The 13,772-nt window shown below is 36.6% G+C and overlaps 1 protein-coding gene across 9 annotated transcripts in view; it reads right to left on the reverse strand.

Annotated features, from left to right (window-relative positions):
• Nucleotides 1-12,413, reverse strand: part of ZNF326 (zinc finger protein 326) — a 35,232-nt gene extending 22,819 nt beyond the window's left edge. For 3 of the 9 annotated variants that reach the window (XM_058174358.1, XM_058174357.1, XM_058174356.1), the window contains exons 1-4: nt 12,257-12,413; nt 7,905-8,028; nt 5,575-5,980; nt 2,259-2,454 (exon numbers count right to left, since the gene is read on the reverse strand). In XM_058174358.1, coding sequence (XP_058030341.1) covers nt 2,259-2,454; nt 5,575-5,980; nt 7,905-8,028; nt 12,257-12,272 — 742 coding nt within the window. In that variant the 5' untranslated portion in view covers nt 12,273-12,413. Of the gene's footprint in view, nt 1-2,258; nt 2,455-5,574; nt 5,981-7,904; nt 8,029-12,256 lie in introns of those variants that run through there. The other 6 variants (XM_058174363.1, XM_058174361.1, XM_058174362.1 and 3 more) reach the window with 4 other exon arrangements.
• Between the last annotated feature and the right edge of the window lie 1,359 nt (nt 12,414-13,772).

Below are 13,772 nucleotides of genomic sequence, written 5' to 3' on the forward strand. Positions count from 1 at the left end.
GGCACCCCCACTTTCTTGCCGTCCTGTACTCAAACAAAGGCACATCATGCCCTCTTTCCCTAGCCTCCCTACATTTGCACACACCTTGTGCCCTTTTCCCTTAGCTTCCTGAACTTGTACACTTGCACACTCTATACCAGTGGTAGTCAACCTGGTCCCTACCGCCCACTAGTGGGCGTTCCAGCTTTCATGGTGGGTGGTAGGGGTTTTGTCCGATACTGAAGCACTTTCCTTTTTTTTTAATTTAATTGACTTTTTTTAAAAAAAATTCGTAGCATTATTTAAAAACATTTTCATTAGGTTTTCATAAAATTCCACATGATAATTTAAATTTCTGAAAATATACTATTTCTATTGCCCGTGCATAAGTTTAGTTCACGTTACCTAAGTGAAACTAAATGGCACTATAGTGCGACCGCAAACAAAAGAGCCTCATCCCAGAATAGCTTGCGCATCTCGCCCCACACCACCCAGCTGTAACAGACAAGCAGAGGTGGTAGCCGGCGCCCCCCAAACCCAATCCACGATGCGCGAGAGACATGCGCAGACAATGATATATGGTGCATTACTGTGGAATCGGTGGGCGGTAGAAAATTTTACTACTAACAAAGATACAAAGTAGGCGGTAGGTATAAAAAGGTTGACTATCCCTGCTCTATACTCTCTTTCCCTGGCCTCCATATGCTTGCAAGAAACCCATGGTCTTTTTCCTCACCCTACCCACACACACACAATCTGTCCCTCCCCAGCCCACCATTCACTTTCCTCACCCTCCCTGCCTTTTCCCCTGGCATCCCTGCACTTCCATGCATCCTGCACCCAATTTTCCCAGGCTTCCCTGAGGTCCCACCATATTGCAGGACTCTCTCCTCTCTTTTTGCATGGCCAGCACTGGGTTACGATTTGTTCTATCTTCTTTTATTTAGCCTGTTCATTGATTTTAGCCTGCAGTATTGCAGGCTAACTCTGCCAACTGCCAGCAATTCATTCCTGACCCACTCAAGGTTGACTCAGCCTTCCATCCTTCTATGGTCAGTAAATAAGAACCCATATTGCTGGCGGCAATATATTAACTCTGTAAACTGCTTAGAAAGGGCTGTAAACCACTATAAAACAGTATATGTCTAACTGCTATTGCTATATTATCAATACTTTATTAGTAGAAAAGCACTATGGCAATTTTTCCCCTCAAATTTCATAATACAAATCACAACTTTTTGGCCCATCCAATCAGTAATTATTTAAAGTATAAAAACACACACAAAAAAAACATTGACTGGCATGTCACTTGGTTCCTCCTTAAAAGCATTTATTTATGGATAAATTCCAATAATAATGTAATTGTGTACAGAATATGTTAAATTTGGAAGGACTATTATTTTGTTGATAACAGTCCTATAGCATCTCATGTAGCAAGCAGTCTTCACAATAAAAGCAGTCAGAAAATTTATATATATAAATATTTATATATATGTGTATATATATATAAATGGAGGGACACGGTGGCTCAGGGGCTAGGAGGTTGAGCTTGTCGATCGAAAGGTCGGCAGCTCAGCGGTTCAAATCCCTAGTGCTGCCGTGTAATGGGGTGAGCCCCCGTTACTTGTCCCAGCTTCTGCCAACATAGCAGTTTCGAAAGCACGTAAAAAATGCAAGTAGAAAAAATAGGGACCATCTTTGATGGGAAGATAACAGTGTTCCGTGCGCCTTTGGCGTTGAGTCATGCCGGCCACATGACCACGGAGACGTCTTCGGACAGCGCTGGCTCTTCGGCTTTGAAAGAGACGAGTACCGCCCCCTAGAGTCGGCAACGACTAGCACGTATGTGCGAGGGGAACCTTTACCTTAACCTTTATATATATACATATACATATACATATATATATGCATGCATGCAGGTTTTGGTATGTTCGGGTCTTTTCCTGTGTAAGATTGGAAGTATTTAGGCAACGTTTCGATGAGATCTCACTCATCATCTTCAGGCTTTGGCTTTGTTCTTATGTGAGCAGAATCTTTTTATATAAATCAACAGATTAAATTTCCTTTGAAGTGTTAATCACAAGCATAGTATATAGGCACAAAGTTAGTGAAATATCTTGTAACTATCTTTCAAAAAATTTAATTTGTGCCACTATGAATAACTGGTAACAGAAGGGGCTTTGAGGCTGAAAAATGAGGAACAGCAATGCATTATAAATGTATCCTCTCAGAAAATGTTAATTAGAGCTGTAATTCACACCTTTCATTCAATTACTTACTAGGTTTGTTTTGGTTCATCTTCACATTAGGTTTTGTCAGTTTGGGTTTCTTGATAAATGTCCCACCTGGTTTATTATACGGCTGCTGTATCATTTTTCTCTTTATTCCTCGTGCAGCTACTGCTGCAGAACTGGGTTTGTTATGATAGTCTACCACAATTCCAGGTCTATGCATGCCTCCAAAGTCTCCCATATACTGCAAATAGGTGAAGACCAAGTATTAGAAAATGATATGGCTGACCATAAACAAACTAGCTTATATAAAAACATATTTTAAAAGATTTTAACTCAAGAAAAAATGCAATACTAGTCAGTTAACACACATCAGGATTGCAAACTGATTAGTTTTAAAATATTTGATTTAAAGTGCTTATATCAACTTGATTTCTGCTTATTCAAAATCATTGGTCCAGACTATGAGCCTTGTTAGAATTTTACCAATATTCATTCTCAGGATTCTTCAAATAATGCCTCAAACAAAAAGGAGAAAAATTATTTCTACAAAACTATAATACAAGAATGCAAATGAAAAACTTAGGGAAAAATAAAAAATAATCAAAGTTTCTGCCTGAAACTTTCATAGTTTCTTTTACTATAAATAAAAATGTTTTAAAATAATATTTTGATGGTTTAAAATCTGCTCATTGAGTATGTATGTAAGGTTTTCTGTATATAATATTGTTTATGTTTAAAATTTGTTAATGTCCAAATAAGTTTTTATCTCTTAACAGTGTATTGGGATTCCAGTTTCATTTATGAAACTTTTTGCTTATATAAAATACATTTTATTTCCAAATTTTATTTTTCTTATTTCCCTTTTTTTCAAAGTATGTATACTTTATTCACAATTCAGAATACAACGTCAAGCATGTCAACTCAGAAGTAAGTGCTAAGAAATTCAATCTGTACATGGAATAAATCTCACTGAACTAATGGGAATTTCTTCTAAAAATACATAGAGAAGATAATTTATCTATCTTAATTTATTAATTTAAGGTAGCTTATTATTATTATTATTATTATTATTAAGTAGCATATTATATCTCATATATTTCTATTTTCACTAAACAGTTATTTCGGAGTAAATACATATAGAATTTTTTATGTGAGTCAGGGATTTTAAGATTATGTATATATTATAAATATGTAAAATAGCCCTGCATTAAAGCAGTTAATTTAGGTAGATAAAAAGCTACCTTCATAAAATGTCTTTTCTTTTCCCTCTCATATAACAAGTAAGCCTAATACAATGCATGAAATATTAAAACTTATTAGAAATCTTCAATCTTTATGAACAATTCAGTCCAATCAGCAGCTTGTGTGTGTCTATCCATCACCATGTTGAGATAATTGCATAGTGAATGTAATCTCAATTATTTAAAGAAAAACTATAATTATATCAGAAGGAGTAATGAGCAAAGTAAAATATTAACCCCTCTTAGATCAAATTCTTTCAAAAGGAAAAAATAAAGTTTAGAATTTCAATAAAGTGGTAAAAAAATCTCTAAACCTAATTTGGACAACTATTTTATAATCAATAGAGCCTATTGAATTCATTGATTTTAAGGCACTGAATTATAGAACAAACTGAAGAAAAGGAATGAGTATAATAGCTATAATTTAGGCTACAATCTATAATACTTACTTGGAAGTTAGTAGCACTTACTTCTGAATAAACACACACAAGATTCTACTGTTCACTGACAGTAATATACAAAATAGGCTCATCTGACTGGATGAGTGAAATTACATAAGCAGAAATGAGTAAACTGCCATAAATATTTAATAGTAAAAGTTAGACACAATAAAGGCAGTACGTCTATACAATATTTCTTTACTTAGAGTAGCATTTATTCCTAGCAGGCCACAATGTGTTAGAGATCATTAAACTAAACAAATCCATGCACATGTTCTATATTTCACTTTGTAACAAACTGAGCTCTAGTAAATAACAGTCTAGCAATATTCTCACCCTGCATATTACATACATCAAAGGACACTTTCTAGGTGATGTAGATTTGCATGAGCAAATATTTTCAGAATCTATTAAAGGTGCAATGCATTTCACATAAATAAGCAGTTTATTTCTTTAAGTAATTAGTTCTTAAGAGTAACATTAAGCTCAAGAACAAGGGAAACTAATCAATACTGTCTAGTTAACTTCCTTAATTTCACAATGTACTAGACTAAACAAATCAGCTTATTCCTTTATCAAAAAATTATAGAAAGATTACTAGGGATCCTAAGTCTATGAATTAAATGCCAATTGTACCCTTCAGAATATTACATGGATAAATCAATTAAAATATAATAATAGGCATGCAGAAAATTTTAAAATATTCTAGTCTACATTTAATCCTCCAATCTACTTTAAAAGTTTAATTGTTTTCTTAAGGCCAACTTCTTGAAACTCATTTAAAGTATTTAAAATTTTAAGAGAGCATCTACTAATGATCAACTGAAATGAAACTCTCTGTATAAATTCAGATATGAAATTATAAAGCAAGTTAATGGGACATCATCTTATAACTTGAACCTTCTGAAGTTTAAGATGCTGTTAGTGATGTTTTGATTTGGTAGGGTAATATTTGATATTTGTTAATAATCTTTGAAATGTTCTTTTGAACTTTCACTAAAACATTAGAACCAGCATACGAGCACATCTAGTACTGAATTATAACAAAACAGTTGACTAACATAGTTGAATACAGTGTTACCTTTCTTTCAGCATGAACAATTCTGATGATATCCCTTTAACAATAGTTTGAAATTATCTTTTTTTAATGCTTGAATGTATTAAATATTTCCTTCCATGTAAGTGACCTTAAAGTAAGCTAAAACTGAGTACGAAGACCTAATTGCTTCTTTCCTCAACAAAATCTTTTCTGTGGCATTTATTGTTTATAATCAATATACATTGCACCTTTAACCTACTCAAAACAAAAAAAGGTTCTAATTAACCTTTACAAAGTTTCAAGACTTCTCCCACTAGCCAAGATGCTAGTGTTAACAAGGAAAAATGCAATTCCTTTTAACCCCTTTTAGACCAAACCCAATGCCTTAATATTCACTTTTCACAAAAAAAGTGATTTGATAAACCTTAGCAACTAATCTTATAGTACTTTTACTTCTGTAAATGAAGAGAGACAGGGTACTAAGTTCTGGGTAAACACCAAACCAGATTGCAAGGTTATCAACCCTAACAGTTTGGCAAAAACTGCAGTGTGATATACAGTGCTTTTGTTTTAATGCTATGGTCTTGAAAGGGTTTAAAAGAGTGACTAGTGAAAAGAATCTGAAAAGATTCTGTACTTACTCCTCGGCCACGGCCTCTGCCTGTTGATGGTCCTCCAAAAGCATCATAGTTTCTGCTTCCAAATCCACTGTCAGGATAAGCAGGCGTTCCTCTCCCCCGAGAGCCTACAGGTGCAGGCTTCATATGGGGTGAAGAAAAACTGCTGTAGGAAGAGTAAGTCTCTCTTCCTCTGTCCTCCATAAACCCAGGCCTCAACTTTGAGCGTGAGTAAGGTGCTTCCCAGCTAGACCCGCCCTGGTTTCTACCTCCGAAAGAGTCAAGGCTATTCCGGTAGTTGCTGTCAAATCGACCACCATAACTACCTCCGAAGCGGCTTTGTTCGGGTTCATTATAACCATAGCCAGATCTGTACAGATCTCGCCCACCCAGAGAAGACCCGGAGTCATAAGACTCATAAGGTCCAAACCTGGAAAAGTTGCAGTGAGGAAAAAAAAAGTAAGCTTACTAAAGTTAAACATTTCAAAAGACAAGTTATCAGTTGACATTTATCAACTAAAATCAATGTATATTTTACTTTGGTAGGGTTTGCTTTGATTAGGGCTGGGCATTTCCATGCTGTGATCAGACAGAAAGCTATCTGAGTCACTTTTCAGTTAAAAATAGTATTAAAATTCAGAATGCCTAAATTTCACTAAATTTAGTTGCTCAAAATTATTAGATCTCATTATTGTGCCCAGACCTAGTCTAACGAATGCAGGCACCTGCATATTTTAAAGGTTCATAAAAGTTTTTTGTTTAAAGTTATGCCTAAAACAATTCAATATCATTTGAAAGACTTTGCTCTCGACTTAGAAGCTGTGACAGTATCAACAATGCAACTATTTTAACTTGATATTTCAATGGTTCATAGTTCAGTTATATCTTACAGAAAAAAGCTAAATATTTTTCCTTAACTATGCCTCATCTTCTACTATTACATTTACAATGTATCAGAGAGGAGTGGGAAATCTATAGCCCTCCAAATGTTACTGGACTGTAGTTTTCATGAGCCCCAGAATGAAATGTTAAGAAACTGTTAGATTTGGAAACATTTGGAAGGTCATAGATTCACCTGCCTCTATTTATAGGAATAAGACAAACACCCTTTATAGAACCGAAAAGTCAAAATAAATCTTAAATATTAATGACCCTTTGGCACAGAAAAAGGCTGTACATTACATGCAAATATTATATTACCAAAAAGCTGTATGCAGCATTTTAAAAAGTTACTAATTGAGGAACAGTAAAAAGTGTGCAGGGTAACATCAATGTCATAAACTGCACGGAAATGGGAATTCTTTTTTATTCCAAAGAATTAACTATACTTTAATTCTTAATTAAAGAACTTGAAAAGAAACTTCAAATAAAAATCACAATATGAGAAGGCTAATTTTATCTTGTCTCCAGTTCATACTTTAAATATAAAACTTTCATATTTAAAATGCCAACTACAAAGCAGTCCATTACAACAATAAACTTTTTATAAAATGCATTCAGTAAATTCCAACCATATTCAGATTACTAAATGGTAGGTACATTTTTTCCTGATTCTCAAAATAGTTTACATCAGTGTTAGTTATATTAATTGTTGAAAAGCACTGTGCATTTGTACAGTTAATTTTCCATATATTTAACAATCAATGCTACAAAAATTTGGAGGAATCTAAATTGTCAACCATGTTCTTCTTGCTGCCAATCGAAAAATTAGGATATGCAAATAAGACTGCAACCAGGTTTAATATATCATACAGTTATTTTGTTTAAAATGCAGAGTTCTTACAAGAAAGCCAAATTTAGAATTAAATTATGATCTGACATTAGTAGACATCAACTGCAGGCACAGTGAAAAACCAAAGTTTTTAGTGTCAGAAATACTACTATAATGCTAGGAACAATTTTAAAACACTGCACAAAAGTGTGTTTTAGTACAATTAGTACCTGCCAATAAAATAATCTGGATATGAAAAGCTGTCTACCAATGAATATTCTTGCAAAATATATTGCTATTCAAATTAAATTTAAGTGTTCCTTTCAAACAGAATGGGGAAACAAAAGCAGCAGTTTTGATTCAATTAAGAGCATTTCAGTCTAGATTCTGTGCTAATATTTAATTGCTAGGTTTTTTAAGATTTGTTGAAATAGATTTTAAAAGAGATCTGAGATAAAACATGTATTGCAGCATTATATTTCATATTAAACATTATTTTAAAATAGGCTACACATTACTTCTCTGCATAATAATGCACCATGCCCTGCAATATGCTCAAGGAACACTTAAATTGGATAGAGGTATACTTCAGAATATATTTATATTATCTTTGACATACAAAGCAAATGATTCAGTATTTTACCTGGCAGCGCCACCTCCTCCTCCACCGCCACCTCCATGGCTTTCCATTCCATATGATTGATTCATATAAGAGTCCATTGCTCTTGGGCCACTATAGGCACCATGCCCATAGTCACGATCCATTTCTAAAAAAAAAAGTCAAGATTACTGAACCGTTGCAGATTAGTAAATTAGGCACTCCTCAATTACAACCACAACTGGGACCAGAGCTTCTGTTGCTAAGCGATGTGGTTAAGTGAGTTGCACCCCATTTTACAACCATTTTGCTGCTATTGTTAAGTGACCCACATGCTTATTAAACAACTCATATGGTCATTAAGTGAATTCAACTTTCCCCATTGATTTTGCTTATAAGAAGCCCCCTGGGAATGTCACAAATGCTGATCAGGTGATCCTGGGAACCTGTAACCTTCATAAACATGTGCCAGTTGCCAAACAACTAAATGTTCACCATATGACTATGGGGATGCTGGATATAAGTGCAAGGACTGATTGCAAATCATATTTTTTGGTGCTGTCATAACTTTGGTCATTAAATAAATGGTTGTAAGTTAAGGCCTACCTGAATTCCAGTCCCAAGAACACCTTATAATAAAGATACCATCAAGACACTTACCTCTGTACAGCAAGACCACACAAATTCAATCACACAAAGAAAATTATCTGTCCTCTGCTTTCCGATTCAACTAAAAACACTAATTTGCAGAAAAGCAGCTAGAAGAGATGGGACTGAGCAAATGAAGCTCGAACATTCCATATTTATTTGTTTCAAAAATAAATTAAAATCTGAGAGAAGGGCCATAGGATGATCAAGAAGGTTTTTGCCCAAAATATTAAAAGTCTACTTCTTCCAAGGGTTTTTTTATGTAGTTCAACAGTAAATGTTATATTATATGCCTACTGTACTACATTTACGCTCAATAAAATATTTCATAAATATTTCATAAATATTTCATAAATATTTCATAAATATTTCATAAATATTTCATAAATATTTCATAAATATTTCATAAATATTTCATAAATATTTCATAAATATTTCATAAATATTTCATAAATATTTCATAATTTTAGCTGTTAAGAATATAGGGTTTTAAATTATGTACAGTTTAATTTTTTAACTGAGTCTATTAAATGCAAGTTAGCTAATCATACTAAACTTAAAAATTTCTGAGAAATTTTAGAATTAAAATTCTAGAAAGCCTGTATAGGTGACTTAAAGAATACATGGAATGGCAACGAATTTGCACAAAGAACAAAACATTGCAAATGCTTTAATCAGCTACATACAAGTTTGATAATAAGAGAGAAAAAGTTAAATAAAGTAGGACCATAGATGACACATAGCCAAGAAAATATCTAGGAAAAGAACATTTTATGAAAGTTTATATGAACATTTTATGAAACTTTTATGTATTTTTTTAATCCACACAAAGGTCTTCCAACTTCAAATTTTCTGCCAGCAATTGTCCCCAAATGGCATCCTGTCAGGCCCAGATCAAGAAAGACAGAACAATCCAAAGTTCAGATCTTTATCTCAGTACATCCAATAGACAGACTCTTGTCAGACTAAACCTTTTATATTTTCCCAAATGAATACACCCTGGAAGTCTAGGCAGTCAGTTATCCTAACTACCATCATCTGGATAGGTCTGATGAAATTGATCTAGTTTAATACCCATTTCCCAAAATGGGAGAAAATAACACATGGGGATTTAAATGCTTTTCAACTTCTTGCACTGAGATATATGACTATTCTGTTTTTATCACATCATTAATTAATGCATAGCAAATAGTTTACAGGAGGCAGAGCTATGATGGCAAGTTTCTTGTTGAGCTCCTTATGATATTTTATTTGGTATCTATTTTTTATTACACAGAGCAAACAAACTCTGGCCATATAAACTTTTATATATGATATCTATACATTTACCACCCAAAACTACCAACTATCAAGTTCTATAAAAGTATCCTACTGCTTCCATGAAACTATTCAATTACTACAGTATAAGAAATGTTTTAATCTCGTTAGTTATTTTAAAATAGGCTACACATTACTTCTCTGCATAATAATGCACCATGCCCTGCAATATGCTCAAGGAACACTTAAATTGGATAGAGGTATACTTCAGAATATATTTATATTATCTTTGACATACAAAGCAAATGATTCAGTATTTTACCTGGCAGCGCCACCTCCTCCACCGCCACCTCCATGGCTTTCCATTCCATATGATTGATTCATATAAGAGTCCATTGCTCTTGGGCCACTATAGGCACCATGCCCTGCAATATGCTCAAGGAACACTTAAATTGGATAGAGGTATACTTCAGAATATATTTATATTATCTTTGACATACAAAGCAAATGATTCAGTATTTTACCTGGCAGCGCCACCTCCTCCTCCACCGCCACCTCCATGGCTTTCCATTCCATATGATTGATTCATATAAGAGTCCATTGCTCTTGGGCCACTATAGGCACCATGCCCTGCAATATGCTCAAGGAACACTTAAATTGGATAGAGGTATACTTCAGAATATATTTATATTATCTTTGACATACAAAGCAAATGATTCAGTATTTTACCTGGCAGCGCCACCTCCTCCACCGCCACCTCCATGGCTTTCCATTCCATATGATTGATTCATATAAGAGTCCATTGCTCTTGGGCCACTATAGGCACCATGCCCTGCAATATGCTCAAGGAACACTTAAATTGGATAGAGGTATACTTCAGAATATATTTATATTATCTTTGACATACAAAGCAAATGATTCAGTATTTTACCTGGCAGCGCCACCTCCTCCTCCACCGCCACCTCCATGGCTTTCCATTCCATATGATTGATTCATATAAGAGTCCATTGCTCTTGGGCCACTATAGGCACCATGCCCTGCAATATGCTCAAGGAACACTTAAATTGGATAGAGGTATACTTCAGAATATATTTATATTATCTTTGACATACAAAGCAAATGATTCAGTATTTTACCTGGCAGCGCCACCTCCTCCACCGCCACCTCCATGGCTTTCCATTCCATATGATTGATTCATATAAGAGTCCATTGCTCTTGGGCCACTATAGGCACCATGCCCTGCAATATGCTCAAGGAACACTTACCTCTGTACAGCAAGACCACACAAATTCAATCACACAAAGAAAATTATCTGTCCTCTGCTTTCCGATTCAACTAAAAACACTAATTTGCAGAAAAGCAGCTAGAAGAGATGGGACTGAGCAAATGAAGCTCGAACATTCCATATTTATTTGTTTCAAAAATAAATTAAAATCTGAGAGAAGGGCCATAGGATGATCAAGAAGGTTTTTGCCCAAAATATTAAAAGTCTACTTCTTCCAAGGGTTTTTTTATGTAGTTCAACAGTAAATGTTATATTATATGCCTACTGTACTACATTTACGCTCAATAAAATATTTCATAAATATTTCATAAATATTTCATAAATATTTCATAAATATTTCATAAATATTTCATAAATATTTCATAAATATTTCATAAATATTTCATAATTTTAGCTGTTAAGAATATAGGGTTTTAAATTATGTACAGTTTAATTTTTAAAACCGCCTGGAAACAGCGGGGGAAAAAACCAGGAACAAAAGCGAATAACCGCCGCGTGAGAAACGCTGCGGGCGAATGACGTCCCATTCGCAGGCAAGAAAAAGCAAACCTTCCCTTCCGTTCAGCTACGGGGCCCTTCCAGAAGGGCTCCGATTCCTCCCCACGTGGACGCGGAAAAGACCAATTTTCCTAAAACTGCAAGGATCACGTGGACGCGAGGCGACGTAGCGGGGAGGCCCCGCCCAGAGATCTACCATAGGAAGCCCTCTTTCTTGCGTCTGTTTAAATTCCGGCCACACATATATGTGGTCCGTGCTAAAAACGTAACGGTCCCTTGGCCGGTGAATAGGTTCGGCCGTTTATACGAGAGTCTTCGTCGCCATCAGTTGCTACGCCATTCCAGACAGCCATGCCCGGGGTGTTTTTTTCCCCCATTCCAATATGACTAAGCACTTCAGGCTGGACTATTATTCGCGCCGGCTAATTGGGATTAAAGCCGGTCGGGTACACTAGGCCACGGAGGGTTGGGAAACTGTGAGGAGCGCGGCCTCCTCAGGCTCCCCTCGGCCTTTTGTGTCGAAACCCACGGCGGGCATTTCGTGAATTAACATGGCGCGCCTCTGGCTGAGGGAAAAGCTTTCCCCCCCCCACTGCCCCCCCACCAACTAGGCCGGCACGCTCGTTTCCAGCCAAGGCTGCTGTTGCTCCCGCCGCCATTTTGAGCCCAAGCCGCTCCACGGCCGCGGCGGCAAATCCCAAAATCTCACCTTCCCCGTAATCCATGGCGGCGACGGCCCTCGGGGGTTTCTAGGCGCGGTTTAGAAGTAACGTCCCTCTCCGCGCGGCGCTCGCAAGCTCCCTGTGACGTAGCTTCCGTTCCAGCGACGTAGGACGCACGGCTTCTGAGCACGCTTATTGGCTACGTCAAACCCCCTCTATTGAGCATAGAGACTGTGAAAGTGGGGGAGAGAGAGAGAGAGAGATAAAGGGGGAGCGCGAACGCGAGACGGCTTCAATAGCCCAGCCAGAAATAACAACAGCTGCGGGAAGATTGGCCGGGAAGCAAAAAGAGTAGGAACCGCTTTCTTTATCGCCCCCTAGTGGTCTGATATTTATACGGATGCATGTGCAGTTAAGACGACTCCTAGTATCGGAATTATGGACAATGAGGAGATAAATTGTGCAACATTTTTTTTTTTTTGCATAGGAAAAATTACAGGTCAGGGTGGCAAGGGTGAGATCTGTCTCCCAGTTTTATCAAAATGGAAAGTGATTAATGTATATAATAATAACAACAACAACAACAACAACAACAGAGTTGGAAGGGATCTTGGAGGTCTTCTAGTCCAACCCCCTGCCCAGGCAGGAAACCCTACACCATCTCAGATGGTTATCCAACATTTTCTTAAAAATTTCCAGTGTTGGAGCATTCACAACTTCTGCAGCCAAGTCGTTCCACTTATTAATTGTTCTAACTGTCAGGAAATTTCTCCTTAGTTCTAAGTTGCTTCTTTCCTTGATCAGTTTCCACCCATTGCTTCTTGTCCTACCCTCAGGTGCTTTAGAGAACAGCCCGACTCCCTCTTCTTTGTGGCAACCCCTGAGATATTGGAACACTGCTATCATGTCTTCCCAGTCCTTCTTTTCATTTACCCAGTTCCTGCAACCGTTCTTCATATGTTTTAGACCCCATTCCCCTAATCATCTTTGTTGCTCTTCTCTGCACTCTTTCTAGAGTCTCAGCATCTTTTTTACATCGTGGCGACCAAAACTGAATGCAGTATTCCAAGTGTGGCCTTACCAAGGCATTATAAAGTGGCACTTAGACTTCACGTGATCTTGATTTTATCCCTCTGTTTATGCAGCCCAGAACTGTGTTGGCTTTTTTGGCAGCTGCTGCACACTGCTGGCTCATATCTAAATGGTTGTCCACTAAGACTCCAAGATCCCTCTCACAAGTACTACTATTGAGCAAGGTACCACATATACGGTACCTGTGCATTTTGCCTAAATGTAGAATCTTACTTTTTTCACTGTTGAATTTCATTTTGTTAGATAGCGCCCAATGTTCAAGTATGTCAAGATCCTTCTGTAACTTGAGCCTACCTTCTGGAGTGTTGCCTATTCCTGCCAGCTTGGGGTCATCTGCAAATTTGAGGAGTTCCCCATATATCCCCTTGTCCAAGTCATTGATGAAGATGTTGAAGTGTACTGGGCCTAAAACAGAGCCTCCACTGCACTATATAGATGTGCGTGTGTGTATACACACACACACACATATAT

The sequence above is a fragment of the Ahaetulla prasina genome, chromosome 3 (assembly GCF_028640845.1).
Source record: "Ahaetulla prasina isolate Xishuangbanna chromosome 3, ASM2864084v1, whole genome shotgun sequence".
Classification (NCBI taxonomy): Eukaryota; Metazoa; Chordata; class Lepidosauria; order Squamata; family Colubridae; genus Ahaetulla; species Ahaetulla prasina.